This window comes from Uranotaenia lowii, chromosome 2, assembly GCF_029784155.1.
Source record: "Uranotaenia lowii strain MFRU-FL chromosome 2, ASM2978415v1, whole genome shotgun sequence".
Taxonomy (NCBI): Eukaryota; Metazoa; Arthropoda; class Insecta; order Diptera; family Culicidae; genus Uranotaenia; species Uranotaenia lowii.
Window position 1 is genome coordinate 220,860,910 of NC_073692.1, and position 19,404 is coordinate 220,880,313.

The window sequence follows — 19,404 nt, forward strand, 5'->3', positions numbered from 1 at the left end:
CATTATTCAGTAATAACATGTAATGTTATAAATAGCAGTTTGGGTCTTCCTATCAGTAGAGAGTGCGTACCTCTGCCACTTTCGCAGTTTTGACCTTGAAGTATACCTACACTTGTCTTTGCCGTATTATGCTTGAGTTCGAGAAGCATCTCACCAGAACGTGTTCAACGGATCCTGGGCGCACTTTTTAAGGGTGTCGAGTGTTAGTTCCCTTGATGAACTACGCTTTCGCTTTTCGCTTTTTGCCCTTTTGAGTTTTCAAAAGTGGCTTTCCGATGTTTGAACAGAGGCGTCGACGCTTTCGCAAGGTTCTTCGCCACCGTCCTACGTTAACCTTTTGGGAATCAGACAGAATCTGGATGAAGAATGAAACTTATAAATGTGTCAACTTTACGTTGGCTTCTTTGTGGATTTTTTATTTCGAGATTGAAAGCTCATAAAGAATATGTTTCAGTTGCATCGTTCCTAAGAAACACAAATGTTCTATCAGAAACTCAACGCATCCGGAAAAATGTTCATGCCGCAATGCGAAATGTCCCGGGATAAGTACGGAGGCATCCTGACAGGCAATTTTTTGGTGATCAATAAGTGGAAGCAGCACTTCGATGAATACCTGAACGGCGCACATGCAGGAGACTAAGACGTGGAAAGATACATTGCCGACTAAGCAAATGACGTAGAGGAGAAACTCCCAACGATGAGTGAAGTTAGGGAAGCCATTCGCTAGCTGAATAGAAACTAGTCGGCTGGTAAAGATGGAATCGCAGCTGAACTCATCAAAATGGGCCCTGACAAGTTGATCGATTGCCTACATCGGTTAATGGTCCGGATCTGGGACACAAAACAGCTACCGGAGATATGGAAGAAGGGGGTAATATATCCACTTACAAGAAGCCCAATTTGTAGACTGAGAGAACTTTCGAGCAATCACTGTCCTAAATGTCACATACAAAGTGTTGTCCCGAATCCTACTCCGCCGCCTAACGCCACAAGCAACCAGATTCGTGGGAAGTCATCAGGCCGGAGGGACGGTCTACAACGGACCAGATCTTCAAGTTACGGCAAATTCTCCACCAACAGCATCGACGCACCATCTAACGACTTCAAACCGCATGCGACCCGATCGACCGTGACGAGCTATGGAAAATCATGGACGAGAACGGCTTTTCTGGGAAGCTGACCAGACCGATCAAGGCGACGATGGATGGAACACAGTGCTGTGTGCGGATTTCGGGTGAATTGCCGAGTTCATTCGAACCGCGCGGGTGGCTTCGACAAGGCGGTGGTCTATTTTGCATGATGTTCAACGTGGCGCTAGAAGGTGTTGTTCGACGAGCGGTGGGCGAGACGTGGGTACGATTTTTAACAGATCCAGTTAACTTATAGTCGGCAGATCATCTGCGACGGTGAAGGAGATCTACCGTAAACTGAAATCATAAGGTCACGATCGAGGGCGCCGAGCTGAATAAAGTCTAAGACTTTGTCTATCTCGGCTCACTGGCAGACAATGACACCAGCCGTGAGATCCGGCGGCGAATGATCAGTGGAAGTCGTGCCTACTATAGACTTCACAAGAAACTGTGGTCGAAAAGACTTAGCACAACAAGTAGTTTTGGACTAAGCCAAAAAAGGTTTACGACTTTATTGTTTATGTTTTTCTTTCAATACCTTTTCTATGGGGCTTTATGAGAAATCAAAAAAAAACTATTGTTACTATTGTTTAGTATCTGCAATAGACTGCCCCAAATTTGTATGGGATATTCAAAACCTGTAAAATGTTATGCGCTGCAGGCTAAAATTGATCCTAGGCCTAGTGCAAAATCTCATGCCAAATTTTGGCCAGATAGGATCACGGGAAGAGGTCGCTGAACGAGCTTAAAGTTTGCAATTACTCTATTGTCTTCTTGTAGCGCTGCGCAATCTACTGAGGAGTCGATGATCCGATAGATTTTTAAGCCATCTACAAACATAAGTTTAGGCGATTGAAGGAAAGTAGCCAGGTCGTTTGTGAAGAGCACGAAGATTAGAGGTCCTAAGTGACTGCCTTGTGGAACACCGCACGGTATTTTGAACACGGTGGAGTATGCTCCATGAATATTTATAGAGCCTTGACGATTTAAATAAAAGATACGAATATAACCATTTAGTTGCCACGCTGGAAATCCCAACCCGCATGCTGAAAAACTATATCTTGAACAGTCAATACGATACATTCACAGTTCTAGAAAAAGTGACTGTCTTTGTAAACGTAGCTGTTGTATCAAACTCCATTTCGATAACGATTAAAACCAAATTTTCACGTTAATGAGAAAAGTAATGATATCAGTAAAGGTGGATGAAAAATACGAACGATTAACTTCAGAAACGGCAGTAAGGGCTGCCAGTGTTATTTTGATCTGCAGAAAAAAATCGGCACAGTTTTTTTCTCAGCAAAATGATAGAACTGTTAATTAATCCATATTCACTTCATGTTTGATCAAGCTTCCAAAAAAAACTTCAAGTTAGTCCATGGAATTTGTTTTCTTTCTAAATTCATCAGATGTAACATAATAATATGAATTGCTGCAACTTATTGCAGATATTAAACGTACATATCTGTCATTATGTCAACTTAAAATAATTTATTTGGACTACAGTTAATTTATAACCTGATATCGTTTTTGATTGTAAAAGCCCTTATCTATATGAACTCATTAAGTAATTACATGTGGGGCACGTATTTTTATTTGGTATATATTTCCTTTTTTTTGCATATGTAAGTCTCTTTAAAACTATAATATTTATTGTGCGAAATTACACAGAAAAAAAATTGGTCCAGCGGCGATTTGTTAATTGGCTACCTATAGGTACTAGTATACTATAATATATCTTTGCTACTAGCCAAAAATACTAAAACTTTGATTAGGCAAAAATAAATTTCCGAAAAAAAAATTAAGTTGCACAAATTAAATAACTAGTACGCTTGGCAACCCTGTTCAAAGAAGCAAAGGAAAAAAGTAGTAAAAGAAAATGGCGTGTTGTTTGTTTTTGACGCGTTCGTGTTTCAAGTATACCTCGAAATACCTCGACAAACCGGCACTGAACGAGGAATACGGATTTTGGCGGCCACCACCCACATCAGCAGCACATCCAAATGGAATTGTACCTGTTCAACATCCTGAATTTGGGCCGCACCTGGGGAAAGCTGCTTCCGGCTACCCTTGCATTGCCAGCATCGAGTATTCCGGTAATGTTTTCGCCAACTCGTCGTGTCCTTTCGGGTGCATGCGGTGCTGAAAATCGCCCACAAAACAGAAGCAAATCCGTTCCCAGACCTTTAACGAACCACGACTGCTGATCGAGACGAATCACCAGCACCAGTGCGTCAACATACCTTCTGCAACACCGAATTACCACGGTAAGTTCATTCTGGATCGGTGGAACGTCAAGCCGGACGTGTTTTATCGTAATCCGGAGGACGCCGAGAAAAAACAGACTGTCCTGGAAGCCGCCCGGTCGCCGAGAAGAAACAGGCTGTCCTGGAAGCCGTCCGGTCGCCGAAGATCTGTACCCGGGGGAACCGTTCGCTTCGCTGTTGGACAATAACATCTGGACTGGTGCGATTACCGTTGACTCCGATCATTGAATATGTGTACACAAATAACGTAATGAATAAAAATAAAATTTCAACAAATTGCAAAATTGAATACATCTGGATACTGGAACTGAAAGCGTAATTATTTTGGCCTTAAGATGACTGTTCGTATTAAAGTAATAGAAATCATTTCTGTAAAGATCTGCTTACAGTTTTTAATAATTAGGGCTACTAATTGAACCGTTAGAAAAACAGTATTTAAGATACAAACGATAACTGTCTGTGTTCTTTGTCGTTCTGTTTAGCGTATGCTAAACATAAGAATAACGCTTCATAAAATCATCAATTTTAACGCAAACCTGAACAGTTCGAAAAGCTGAAAACGTTGTTGATTAGCGTTTCATGAACTTAAAGCAAACTGTCTATAGAACAGTCTTCCCATACATTAGTTTGAACAGTTCTTAACAGTAACATAACTTAACGCCACATTCAATAGACCGTCATTTTGGATTTAACAATTAGTGGAATGTTTTTTACGATGTCAATTATCGTTTCCTAAACGTTTTTTTACGCTGTTTCAAATCATTCCCTAACTATTATATTTATTGTTTGGTTACAATATTTTCCTATTCGGGAAGCGCCTCAATTTTTCTTGCTCAAGAATGTGAGGAAATTGGTCGAAGACTTTGGCAAAGTCGATGTATTTGGAATCCACTTGCATTTTTTTACTAATTGCGGCATGTAAATCATTGGCATAGCATATCAAATTGGTCAACGTTGATCTTTTCTTAATAAAACCGTGCTGCATCTCGGTGAGCAACGGAGTAGCTGCCACATAAAACCTTTCGTACATCAGGACTTCAAGCAGTTTGGAAAAACAGCAGAGAATTGAAATCGTCGGTTGTTCTCAACACGATGTACATGTTCAGACTTATGAATCGTTGCAATTGACGCGGTTTTCCAAAGGCTCGCGTTAATTGTCTTTGATCGGTTAAATAACAGACAAAGCGGTTTTGCAAGGGAAAGTGCAATTCTCGAGATCAACGACGGAGGAATCCCATCCGGCCCTGGACCTTTTGATGGATTGAGAGTACTCAGAACATTTGTAACTTCCTGCTCAGGGAAAAGCGGTTGCGGAAACTTAATGTCATAGTTGGGCAGAGTTCCAAAGTAGGAATCGGAGCAATCTGGAGTTATCGAGCTGTATACGCTACTGAAAATGGCAAATAAATCGGTTGATTCTTTGATACAAATTGACGTGCGTCCTTGGAATGATACAGACGATGGAATAGTATTCGAATGACGGCGGTTGTAGATAAATTTCCAAAACGTCGCTGGATTTTGTTTAACTTCTCGCTGAATGTTCGAAATATTTCGTTTAAATGCAGAGTCTCGTAAAGCAGCGCAGTCGATCTTCAATTTTCTCATCGGATTTCTCTTTGAAGTAACTTTTTTTTCGAGGATTTTCATCCGCTTGGATGATTCATCCCGTATATCTTTGAAGTAACGTTTCCGACCTTTCGTACTGCATTACAACTTCTACGTAGCTCAGGATTCCACCAAAAGAGTTTGAACGACTTGTGATGGTGTAAACGTCTAGAAGCACGCTCTTTTTTTTAAACTCAAAATTAAGTAGTTTTGGTTCAAAACAGCACTTCGGTGGCTTCCCTCAACTTTGAGTTTGACTGGGCAATAGCAAAACTAAGTTCTGATAGGCATACTCAATACTAAGTTCGGCAGCCGAACTCGGATTTATCCTTTTTTTCGAGGGTAGCTGATTTTCAGGGAATTAAAGGATGATTAAAATTTGTTGTACCCGGATGTTGCTGTTCCGGTACATTGCATTGCAATTACAGAGCGGTGGAAAGTTTTGACATTCCCGGTCAAAGAAAACTTCCGGATGTTACTTCCCACGGGAAGTAAACAACATCCGGAAGTTTCCGGACATTCCAAGCCGCTCACCATATGATGACAACGACGGACAGAATTTTACGCTGACACGGTGAACATGCATTTCATTCTGTAGTTCCTTCATAGTCTTCCGGTAATTGTTCCGGAACGACATAATTTTGCGACGTGTTCGTTGGTTGCTGTTCCGGTTCGGACTGAACTTGCTAAGTGTTTTCAGTTCAACAAAGAGAGTTCAATTTTTAGTTCATAAGGTCGAACTCAGCTTTGATCCCTCGCCGAAGGAAAAAAATGGATCAATTTTGAGTTCGCAGTTCGAACTCCGTTTTGATCCATCGCAAGGAGGAAAACAGGGTACTTAACTTTAAGTTCATAGAATCGAACTATGTTTTGAACCTCGGTCATACTTAATTTTGAGTTAAAAAAAAAGAGCGTGAGGAGTGTGCTGATTTAATATTCCCCACAGAAGGCAGAGAGTGCATCGTCGATTGTCGAATTTTCAAATGCTGGAGGCCAGTTTGTTTCCGTAAATAGTTCTGCCATGGTATTGCACTTGAGACTTTTTGTTTTGAAATGTTCTACAAAGTTGTTCCTCATGTTAAAATCTTTACGTCACAAAGTTTGTGATGTTCTGCAGTGTTGTCAGATTTAAATATGATTTCTCTTTAAAAATTTTCACTTTTTCATACAAAATTTTCACTTTTTCTTTGCGAATATGATAAATGAGCAAAAACTTTGCTAATGAGCAAAAACTTTGTTTTATCATTGATTGGATCCAGGTTAGTGGATGGGAGCTAGGCTTCATGAATAATTGAAAATAAGGGCCACCCTAGAGCACATCACCCCGCCTGTATCATGATGCATCAAGTATGGTGGTCTCAAAATGGCAAAAAAGGAGACGAGGGTTGGATACGAAGGAGGGGGTGAATCGCAGCCGAAATTTTGACAGCTGGCTGTTTGCTGGCTGGCGGGATACCAGGTGCGTTGATTTGTTTATAAAACACGTACTATTGCCAATCGTCAAGATATTGTTGAGAGCCATCAGCAGGGAGCACTTTCGGAGTGGAAAGGAGAGAACAAACTAACTGTTTGAAGGTTACAACTGGAATGACTTTAATTTCTAAATGCTTTTTCTTTTATACACAAAAACCTTTTGGCGTACACACTTAACTGCGTGTGTTGTATTCATACGCCGAGATAGGACGAATGCCAACACTTCTCCTCAACACACGCTGTTCAAAACTCAGCAATGCACCGCGCCGGACCACGATCATCGCCTTGAGCCCAGCGACCCTCTTCAGGTATTGCTCGACGACCATCCTTCGGCCCACTCGATGACAACCTTCCGCTGGATTGCTCGAAGACAAACTTTCGTCTGGCCTGACACCCTTCTTGCCACCGTTGCCACCGTTTCCCACGGCTCGCACGGCCCTTCGCAGCGAATCGAAACTCTCCGCCTCGACGCTCCTCCTGAGACCTGACGCCTCCCAGTGGCTCCAGCCCAACGACCTCCACTTGGCGTTCCGGTCCGACGCCCTTCCATGGCACCAGCTTGACGACCTTCCGTAGTTCCCGGCTCGTGAGTCCACCAGAGGTTTCTGGTCCGACGACCACCCCCTGGCCTCCAACTTCACGACCTTTCACGGTTCCTGTCCGCCAACCTCCCATGGCTTCCGGCACGACGAACCACCAGTAATTCCGAACCTCTCTCAATGGCTCCGGGCCAACGACCTTCCGAGGCACCTGTCCGACGACCTCCCTCCCGTTTCTCCTGGCTTGCCGACCTCCAGCTGGCTTCCCAGCCCGACGACCTACCAGGCTCCTGGTCCGACAACCTCACACGGTTCTGGCTCGACGACGTTCCTCTGAATTCCCGGCGCTGACTTGCCTCCCATTGGCTTCTTGCTGGCTGGATACCACTACCGATTCCACTCTCCTCCTCCTTTCCAGTAGTGCTGGGCCCATAACCTGTTGAGAGCCATCAGCAGGGAGCACTTTCGGAGTGGAAAGGAGAGAACAAACTAACTGTTTGAAGGTTAAAACTGGAATGACTTTAATTTCTAAATGCTTTTTCTTTATACACAAAAACCTTTTGGCGTACACACTGCGTGTGTCGTATTCATACGCCGAGATAGAACGAATGCCAACAGATATTACTCAGACGGGCTCAGACAAAGATTTTGCCTTGATTTTTGTAAATATAATTCATTGAAACGAATAAAAAATCTTCCGGCTGAGTTCCGGCTAGTTAAGCTAATTTGGAAGAGGTTGGATCGATAGATTTTTCACCTCAAACACCTGGCATCCATGGAATCCCTTTTTCGTAAACACTTCAGCCAGCTTTCAAAACTTTTTTTCAATATGGCTGAACGTGCAATTTGGCATAAGGGATCACCATACTAGAGTCATCATGGCCTGAACATGTTTAGGGTTGAAGCACTAGTTATTGAACAGGTATCAGATATTGGATACTAGTAAAACGTAAACCAATTAAAACAGTTATATACAGAAGAAAAATTCAACAAAAATCGTTGTGCCACTGATGAAGTATTTTCTACCTTTGTTCAATTTTTTTTCAAGAATTTCGGACTCTAGGAGTCACAATCTGCAAAACTTTAATATTTGTTCTAATTTTTAGATGATTTTTGACTGGATGATGAAAACAGCCCTTTTATGGTTGGGAGAAAAATTTAATAAAAAAAACAAATTAAACTCTATAGTAATATCATAACTGTTTTCCAATAAGTCTTCTTCAATGATTTCTGAAATTTTACAAATTAAAGTGTTAAATCGTTGGATTTCAGAAAACGCCAATATTTCAATCATTGAACGTTCAATCTTGCAATACTCGTTTCGTTAAGAAATGTATGTACCAGTTACTGAGCAAACATCGGTTGGTGCTTGGAAATCTAGATAAACTGTTTTTTGGTTGCTAGCTCAACCAAAATGGGCCCTGCAAAGCATACCTTCAAACAAAATACCCCTAAATATATACAATGATTTCCAAAGTCTACGTGTCAATAAGAAGAACATTGCCTGTTCAATATTAGAACCTTGTGTTCAATAACTGGGACAAAAACAATTTTGAATAAAAAGGGTTAAATGATGATTTTTCAACATATTTCCACGAAAAAACATATCGATTCGAATCTGTGGAGCAAGCTTAAGCTACACTATCCAAATTCTATAAAAAAAATCTTTGTGGGCCACGAATTTGATGAATCCCAAAGATGGTGTTCAATATATAATGTTCTAACCCTATTACAAATCGTTCAATCGTTCAAAAAACAGAAATAATAATTTAATTAAATTATTTTTCGTTGTCTGATGAACTTCAAGACCATTGTTCGTCAGATGACAAGTGATTTTTTTGCTTTTGGATGCCGTAATCTCGCAATTTCCTTACGAAAAAAGTTAAAAAAATGATTATTTCCTAAACATTTTTTTTCTGGTTTTTTTGGTCAAATTTATGTAAAATAGGAAACTTAGAAGGTTCATAAACCACAGAACCGACTATCATTTTCAGAAATGCTGAATAATGTTTGTTTAGTGAAATGACGAAGTCTAAGATGATGACACAGACCTTTGAAACTTTTTCCTATTTCAATTTTTTGAGCAGTTATAAATTCGTAATTGGATTCATAAATCTACCACATATTTACCCTGCTGCTGTTTAATTTTTTCAAGGATTACAAGAATCTGGAAGCTGGTGTGTTTTGTATTAATCCTTAGAGACTGAGGATGCTTCTTTTTATAAGTCATTGAGCCTCTATCTAACTTCTTAAAGTTTGATCCAATAACGTGAATATACCTCATTATTATACTTCAATATTTCATTAACAAAAAACGTGGCTCAAATTCTCAAAAAACGATGTCCACGTTCGTCAAATTTCCATTAGCTTCTTTGATGAAAATACCTGCACACAAACCGAAATCACTTGGATTTGGAAAATCCCTGCTGATGGACGCCGGAAAAACAATCTCGTTGATACCACTGTCACGTTACACTTGATATATCTTTAATAAGTTTGACACTTTCAGCAATCTTTCGATAATCCGAGAGGATATTAAGAAAGGAAGGGGAGTGGTAGACCAAGACAAAAAATATACCACAATCAATGTGAAAATAAGTGAAAATGTCAACAACTTTCCTCGGGCTTTGGATCCTACCCCCCTTTCAATTTTTTTCCTTGCTTGATTTTGTTTTTCACTAAGAAACCTCACTTCCCAGCCCCCAATCAGAGTTTCTCTGCTCACTTACCGTCACTTTGTCGCTCATGCCTTTCAGTCTTTGGATGAATTCTGTCGTCGATCGGGCTTTCTCCGATAGCTGCTGCAGGTTGTGGGATAGTTCAGTCTGTTTGGAGGGAAGAAAAGAGAAGAAAAAACGAAAATATGCCATCAGACACTTTGTTTGACTTCAGACGGGATAAAAATCGAACCGGGAATGAAATCGAGCTGAAATGTTGAAACTTTTAAAGTGCTACTGTATAACTGATCCAGAACTCCCTTCCCCCAGGGCTGAGGATAGTCGCCAATGCCATGGAGCATTCGTCGAATAGAAATGGATGAAAAATGCAATCTGTAAGAACGTGTCATTTTGGAAGATTGTTTGCGGTTGCGTTGGGTTTAATATGTAGCTAGATTTAGGTGCAAATACAGATCAAAATAGGATTTTTAAAATCACTTTTACTTGAAGATACAAATAATTAAAACCTTAGAACTTCATGTAGAGGAGTTAAGAGCATGTTGGCTATACGAGATTAGGCGAGATTAGTTTGGCCAATTTCGGTTGAACTCTGTGCTTTTAATTTGTTTTTGAAGCACACCTGTTGTAAGAATTGATTTATAATTCACCTTCCTATAATATACTTGGTCTTTTGTTTGGTTGTAGCATGATTTTTCACGCAAAAAAAAAATCCTGTGATGATAAAATAACAATTTTATTATCACTCACTGGTACATCTAATACTAGGAGCTTTTTTAAGTGGAAATTACCACTCTAAAGAGAAAAGGAACCTTAAACAAAAGAGGAGCTCCAACTTAGGGACCATCTTACCCCTCACATTTGTAAGTGCATATTCACAGCAGTCTCGATATACAGCAATTAATGGCTCGAGATTTTTCTATAATTCTCAGGAAGCCACTCGATTTCAATTTTTCATTTTCCGAATTTTTTCCGACTTAAATATTCCCGCATGGTCTCGCGAAATTCCCGATTAAAAAAAAAAACACTAAAATCATAGCATATTTAAGTTTTCAATTTTTACTGTGGGCCTATCTTAGAACACTTTTACATGTCGCTATCAAGAAACCGATTTTTGAAGAAAATAAAAACTTAAAAAAAGCCTTATTAGCCAGCATTAGAAAATGCTCAAAGTTGGAAATTTAACAGAAATTGTACCAATTTAGGTAATTTATGACATTTTTTGGAAGCAATTATGATATTAGCGAAAATATCATAACAAGTTATAAACCATCTAAAACTTATGAATGGAGGTATTTAAAACACTTCGAATGCAGATATCGACCCGTAGTTGGAGTTTAAATTTCATTTAGATCCCAAGTAACCATAATTAGAAAAGTTACTCAATCTTGTGTATTAAAAGTTCACATTTGGCTGAATAAAAGGCACTCGAGAGAAATGAAAACCTTTTCCATAAGTGATTGATTTGGACTTCTTAACGAACATAAAAAGTCTAAACAAGTAAGATAGAAGGATTTTGTGCGTTCCAATTTGGCCTATCGTGCTTTGTTACGAGCTACTTACGATTTTTTGGTTCCGCGGAATTTCTACAAAACTTCAATACAAACTTATTGTGTCAGTAAGGTACAATATTTAAAAGTAATCAGATCACTAGTTTCAAGTTAAGATTTTGTGTAAGAATGAATAACAGAATATCTAAGCTCTGAATATACCAACGACGAATAAAAACCAGAAATAAACCAATTGTTTTAATCAATGTGGAAAGATGACATAAAGCTAAAAGATTATTTTCAAAGTTATACATCACCAATGATCCTGGAGAAGTCGTTATTCAAATGAAACAAGATTTGCAACTGCTTCAAGAATTTTTCTCTGAAAATCTGCTGTCTCTTAATCTCACCAAAACGCAATACACCGTTTTCAACTCTCGGAGGTCGTTTCAAATGCCACCAAGTAATGATCTAGTTTTTCAATCCACAACCATCGATAAAGTTCAAAGTTACAAATACCTTGGACTCATCATTGATGCTGATCTTAAATGGACAAGTCACATCGGAAATCTCAAAAGGGAGATAAGTTCTACGTGCGGCCTTCTCTGGAGGATTAGAAAGGTTGTTCCAATAAAGCAACGCTTATCAATATACCATGCATTTGTCCAATCGAAACTGCAGTACATGGTTGCAATATGGGGAAGTGCCAGTAAAAGCAGGTTGAAGTCTCTACAAGCTCTACAAAACAGGTGTTTAAAGATAGTATTTGGAAAACCGAGATTATACCCAACGATTGACTTGTATCGAGAATCTCCGCCTTCAGTTTTTCCTGTAAAAGCCTTGCGAGAATTACAAACTCTGATTCAAATCAAAAACTTTATCCATAATCCACACACCCACCGGAACCTGCAACTTCCTCTCTCAACCCATGGATATGATACACGAAGACACAATTACTTGATGACACGTCGTATGAACACGGAAAGGGGTAAAGCTACTTTTTCTTACTATGGTAGCCAAAGATTCAACGCTCTGCCAACAGTTTTACAATCGGAAAACAACTGTACAAAATTCAAGTTGAAACTGAAATTTCATCTGAGAAATAATCTGAATCTGTATCTGTAAATCCCTGATGCCGACTATCTAGAAGATACTAGATGCCCACCGCACCCTCTCAATAGAGATTGAAATCTCACTGAGGGTGCGCAACCGTCCTGAAAATTCTCATCATGCTACAACCTCTGCAATCGACTCCAACTAATACCCGCCCCCATATATCTATATATTTTTTTTATCGTTTCCGCCTCCATCGCTACCAAGCCGACCACCACCGCCCTCCACCACCGCCCTCCATCACCGCTGCCACCACCACCGCTGCCAACACCATCAGAAGCTGTTATTTATACAAAATCCAAAAACAAATTGTAACCAATGAATTGTAGAACAATATTCGAAAAAAAATCATGAAAAAAAAAATAAAATGATGAGAAGGTTTTATGCCTACGGGAGCAAGGATTCGAATTCAAATAAATTCTACTCCCGCGGGATTTTCCCTATCTCAAATAAAAAAAAAAAAAAAAAAAGTTTAATTTTCATTGTTTTTAAAATTTAATAATACTCAAATCTTACATACCGAATCACATGTTCTCGTGGAAAATCAGATTTTTCCTATATTTTTTTCATTGTGTAGTTTTTATTACAGCCAAAGCAGGGAAACCTCCAGCACCTGGAGCAACGAAACCACCGGCTAGTATGGAAGGTAGTTTCTCGTAACTAGCAGCAATTTATACTTGAATATGAGCTGGGCTCGAAAGTTTATGTTTCCCACAGGAAATATCCAAAAATTATGCAGCCCTTCTGATTGTTTCCTGATCCATTTTAAAGTTCTTCTTTTAAGTGGCACCAAAGAAAGTTATAAGTATAACAACCTTATTTATTGCCACTGTTTAAACTTGCCCAGAAATTCACTCTTCCCATTTTCTATAGTAAATAGAAACCGTTCCGCAAATTTCATGGTCGGAATGTTAGGAAAAAAAAACTAAATGAAAATCATGAACATATGGAAGCGCATTAAATTTTTTTAAACTTAAACTGGGAACAGAAATTAAGGAAAATAAATCATAAAAAAACTTAGTACATAAAACTTTAGATTACACACATTCAATTTCGATTCCTCCTAGTATGATTTGGAAAAAAAAGATTCATCCTTTGGTGAATAGGTACGAATGTTTACATTTTTTTTAATTTTGCCCGCTTTGAAAAGGCGATAATTCAATGCTCATTCTATATAGATAATTAAATGAACAGAAATCTAAGCATAAGGAGTCATGGTTCAGAGGTAGCGTGTTCAGTTCATACCCCGATGGATCAGGTTCAGATCTTCAAGCATTTCAATTTTTCAAGTTTGTATAAAATTCAGTCACAGTTTGAAATATCATTTATTTTAAAAATAATAGGCAAAGAAATCCAAAGTAAGGAAGAAAAGTGTTCTTTTTTACAAATCTTTTTTATTCGAGATCTCGTGCGGAGGTTGAATAGCCTTCTACTCAGCTGGATGGACTCCGGAAGTATAGATGAGAACTTAAATTTTACGCTGAGATGAATGTTATTTAATTGTTGAACGAAGCTGAATAAGCTTCTAAGAAACTGTTTTATGGAACTCTTGGTTACTTGGGATATGTGTAAGTTGTTGTTTCAATTATTTGCTTAATTAATTTATGTTCAGAATTTCAGCAGAAACATTCCGTTACTTAAACAAAAAAATAAGATGAAAGATAAACGGGAAATATTAAAGACCGCAAAGAAATGTGAACGGAAAAGTCACATATTTATACTAGCAAAGGCTATGATCATTTAGAATCCGGGCAGTTACAAACGTGTGTATTTTAAAAACTATTCATTTGATCGAAAAACTTTCTATGGAGGAAATGAAGGTGTTGATATGACATTTAATGTAAACATTAAAAAAAATGTATCAATGATTTCAAGAAATACTCTTACTTTTACATAATGTTAGAAATAGCTTAGTGCAGTTATTTAATATATCATAAATTTAACATATGTATGTCTAAGCAATTGCAGAACCATTTTGCTATTTATACTGTACCTTGTGATGCAGAGTAGTTGAATATGAAACTTAGCATCAAAAGACTTTTTTATCTCGTATATATTACATACACAAAATTCTCTTTTTTCGGGATTTTTCAGGAAAAATATGTTGTTCTTGATTACCATTGACCATTGAGTGCTCTTATCAAAGATAATTTTGACCCTTGTTTAAATGGTCAAATCCAGAAGATTGCACAAGGGGCCGTTCAAATAATACGCCAAGCAATTTTTGACCATTTTTGACCCGAATCCCTTCCTTTTACGTAACATATTCTCATCAGATTTTCTATTCAAAATCCACTAAGCGTTACAAGCTGCTATACCTCCTCCACCTCCAAACGCTTTGCGTCATATTTGAATGGTCTCCAAGCTCCCATACAAATTCAACTCAAAATGGGACACAATTTTAACAATTTTGAGGCGATTTAAAAAAAATTGGTTAACGAGCACGAATTGATACAAGAAGATTAATTATGCAAAATAAATCTTCTCGGTTTCAAACGAGGGGCTCACATAAAAAAATATTTTAAAAAACAACGTAATTCATACAATTAAAAAGGGATGTTCTCTCAGAAATAAATAAAATATCAAACAATTAATTTTTAGGTATTTTCACGTTTCTCCCTCTTTACGCACACGGATATTTCTCATAGTGTAATTACTGGGATATTTCTCACTGAGAAATATTTCTGCGATTAAAATTTATGCATTGAGAAATGGGATGATTGTTATGGAAGCTGGTGGTCAGAAAAAAAAGTTTGGGCCGGGACGTAAAGGCAAACGCTTAAAGCAGAAATAATCAGAAAAAGCAAACGAAAATCGTTTTATTTTCGTATAAGTTCTATGGTCAATGTGCATTATTGAGCATAGCATTCAAAACAAATGCACTTTCTCTTTAATAATTCTTTTCTGCTATAGATTCCATCCTTTTCAAAGATGATACACAAATTCGAAAAGAATGGAATCTGCATGCAGTCAAGTTGAGTGGCATTTTGCAACTGAAGAATCTAGCACGTGCTCATACCCGTTTAGTTGGGACTCAAACGCTTAAATCACAAAGCGTTTGTTTGAACAAAATAATATTTCGGTTATTAAATTTTATGCATTGAATCATTACACGCCAAGAAATTATTCGGGTGCATAAATTTAAATAACTGGAATTGTTATTTTTTAATATTTCTGGATATTAATGTCAGTCAAATGTCAGAGTAATTAAAACATAATATTTTTAATATTTTTTAAATTTCTGAGTGTTCATGAAATTTGGAACACATGCCATGTTTTGGAATAACAAGACAATTTATTGTAACGTGTGACCTTTTCCTCTTTCATAACGGAGAGATCCCATATGAAATCCACGCATTATGCGACATGATTGGAACAATCGATTAGCGATTTCGATTAAATTGGTTCACAACTAATTGTGGCACAAAAAGTTGACTTTATGTTGCGAATAATCTCTCTCACTTTTGTAGCGGAGGGGGAAGGGTGTCTCATAGAAATTCTTTTATTTGAAAATGTAATCTACTTGGTGACACTAAAAACGAGTGATCAGAATGATGTGTTATTTAAATGTTGGTTTTGGGCCTTGGATGTTTAGTATAACAGTTTGAAAAACCCTCAGGGAAGAAGGCTCCCATACAAAACAAACTTAAAATATGACAAAATTTGAATAATTTTAAGTTAATTTTAAATAAAGTTGGTTCACATGCATGATTTGATACAAGAAGTTGGTTTATTCTTCAGATTGTCTCCTTTCGCTTTTAGAACGGAGAGCTCCTATACAAGTTCAAAGAAAAAATCAACACAATTCATTAAACATTTATGTGTGAACCGTTAAATTATGGACATATACAAGTTTTAGCCATTCAAAATTATTTATTGCAATGGATAATTTGTCTTATTTGTAAATCTGGGGGCTCCCATATAAAACTAACATATTATTCGAAAAAAACACAAAAAATATTCGTGTAGATTTTCGATGCAAGTATGATTTTATATGAAATGATGATATAATTTCTGAGTGACTTCTCACACTTTAGTTACGGGAGATCCCATAAAAATATTTTACCATTTTCATAATGGTTAGCTTTTTTATCTGGCGTTCCCATAAAAAAAAATACAAAAATAGACACAACATTCAGAAATATTCACAAAACTTCACAAAAATTGAGGAAAAGAAAGTTTTGAAAAAAAGACGAATTTCTGACTCATTGCCCCTGTATATTTTGAAACGAGAGGCAACCATTAAAAATAAATACCTATAATCTTCAAAACAACGGTCCAAGAGTTTTTATTTATTAGGTTTGAAACAAAAACAAGTTTTGGTATAGCCAGATGATTCATTATTTTATTTGAAAAACCCTTCCATTTTGCAAAAGTGGGTATCATACAAAATCAATGAAAATGACGACCAAACTCGAAATTGTTCTTCAGTAATTTTCATTACCTTTTCTTAACAACCGAGTTTTAAAATAACCCTATCATTGACAAAAAAATTTCTATCTTTATTTGTTTGGCGGGCTCCATTTTCGTCATATTTGAAACACTGACCTGTTTTCATTTTAAGAGATTATTCTTTGCACTGAAGAACTTTCCGATTTGAAAGAGATTTCAGGAGAGAATTTTCCCAAGTGTGATATAATTCAAATAAAATTTGATATGAACAAAGATTTAGATAAAACCAGATGATTACCTAAATATGGAGAATCTCATAGAAAATCAATGTTGAATACAAAACATCCCTTAGTGAATTCGTTAAAACTTATAAACGGGATTGTTCAAATCCAATCCAATCCAATTCCAATGAGAGAATGCAATATATCTCTACGGAGTATAAAAGATTGTAAACTCTACAGAGTATAAATAGAAACGTTGTTCATAGAGTCACAGTAACTGGATAATTATAGGAGCTAGTCGATAAGGCAGTTCCGAGTTGTGCTAAAAATAGCATCGGCGAATAGAATTAGAAATCCAAATTTCTAAAAGACCTTAATCAAAAATGAAATTCGTACAAGTTTGAACATAATGAGAAAATGTATTGTATTGAAAACCACTTCCACTATCAAAAGAAGTGAGGCTTACTTATATAACTTTAACATGATGAGAGGTCTTTCATACAAAAATACGACTCAGTCATTTTGTAAGTGAATTTCATAAAACTTGCTTTATAAACAGCTAAGAATAAATAATATCATTCAATTCTACGGTAATAAATAATCATGAAAGTTTAACCTCTAAATTGCTTAACAAAAAAGTAAAGAACGTGTAAATCAAGTTGAATATGAAAATTCATATTGATTTATTAAATTTGGGGTAAAGTAAAGTTTGCCGGGTCAGCTAGTTTTATTTGTAAATGTGACGATTGACATTAACAAAAGCACTGAATTTCAAAAAAATGAGTTAACCAGTGAACCAGTAATATTTATGACTGTAACATTTGAAAGATGAAGAATATTGTTCGAGCTAGAAATTTTTCAAAATCCTTACCCAGAACATTAGTGTAAAAAAATAGTGATTGTTTTCATGTGTATTTATTTTTAAGCATTTCACTATAAAACTTCGAAACTAGAAGTCATGAATCAAATTCAACCTCCTGAATTCAAGTCAGAGTATTTGTAGGACGTTCTTAAGTTATAATAGTTTGTGGATAAAAATGTACCATAATTAAACCAGAGTCCAGAAAAAAATTAAATAAACATACATAATGGGTAGTATTCGAATATCGCTATTTTTTTCTTATAAGAGTAGTTTTAAATTAATCATCCAAAAAGATTGCGATGTTTGCAATTGTATAACAGAGCACTTAAATCCAAACCTAAGTTAATTCGTAGATGAAAAAAAAAGAAAATTGTAGTCAAACCACTTTAACTTTAATAATATTTTCTACCGGTAAAAGTTTAGAAAAAAATGTACCTAATCAAATTAACTTTATTGTTCTTCATTCCGTTTTGCGTTTTTTTGAACCAAAATTTGCCACGAAATTTTCAGATTCTTAAAGTTGAACATTTACATTCTCAGTGCGTTCTACATTGTTCTAAAGTTTATCTTTTTCAAATTAAAGTTTTTCTCTCGATGGCTATGCAAAACAGGTCACAATGTGTCCTTTGCGTAACAAAGTGTCACAACTATCCGGAACGAAACTGTAGGTTGGACAAAGTTTTTTCTTCTCCCGACTTCAGACCGGATAGAACAATATTTCGCCTTTCAGTTTAAATTGAAAGTTTTTCTTTCTGAGTCTTCTTTTTATTTTCAATCTTGGGACGTCTCTAAGGGTTTTTTTCTTCTTCCTTCAGTTGGTTTTGCGTGAAGAAAGTTTTTCGAGCTGGGTGTTGACATTTTGGTAATCTATTTCAGCTGATGAATGATCAAAGTAGATATCTCTCAATTATCTTCCGGAGTTGATATTACATTCCTTGTTTGTTGGTTGGGACAATTGGGGGAAAATCGAGCACTAGGATTCGGATATGAGCAGCTAATCTCCAGAAAAAAGCCAAGAATGTTGGTCGATTTCCAGCTGACCTAGATTTTGGATTCCGCATCGCCATGATAGCGAGAAAGCATTAAATTTGAACGCGTTGGATCTCTTCAGGAAATTGGACGCGCAAACGCCTGTCGAATATTTTCCATAAATTTAGATAATCTCAGTCCCTTTGGGTCGTTAATTTAGCGAATTTTCGGTCGCTCCCCTCTGGTACAACTTTTGCGCCATCTATAGGGCACTAAATTAAATTAATAAACTGCGGCGAATTTTCGCTGTTAGCTTTTCCAGTCACGAGTGGGGGTTCAAAGTGGGAAAGAATCTTTCCAAACTCACCCCTTCCCAAACCGGATAATAGTAGGCCGTAATCACCATACAGATGTGGTCAGTTGATGAAGTGGGGTTGCTACGATCGAAATTAAGCGTTCCAGATCCGCAGAGACGGAAAATGTCGTGATTAGAGACAATCGCCAAATTGCAGTAGGCTGTTACGATGGAGTAGCGTTGCTAGAACAAAATGGACGGCACCGGAACTGCCGGCTACATCACACCAATCGAAATGCATCGCATCGCAGCGCCCCAAACAGAGGAAGAAGTGGTTATAAAATGCAGATCAATTGCACCATAAATCAGTCAG

The 19,404-nt window shown here is 37.2% G+C and overlaps 1 protein-coding gene across 1 annotated transcript in view; it reads right to left on the bottom strand.

Moving 5' to 3' along the window:
- LOC129749239 (E3 ubiquitin-protein ligase TRIM9) overlaps positions 1–19,404 on the bottom strand; it is a 579,998-nt gene that overhangs the window by 137,885 nt on the left and 422,709 nt on the right. The window contains exon 2 of the mRNA XM_055744176.1: positions 9,744–9,839. Within this exon, the coding sequence (XP_055600151.1) occupies positions 9,744–9,839 (96 nt within the window). The remainder of the gene's footprint in view (positions 1–9,743; positions 9,840–19,404) is intronic.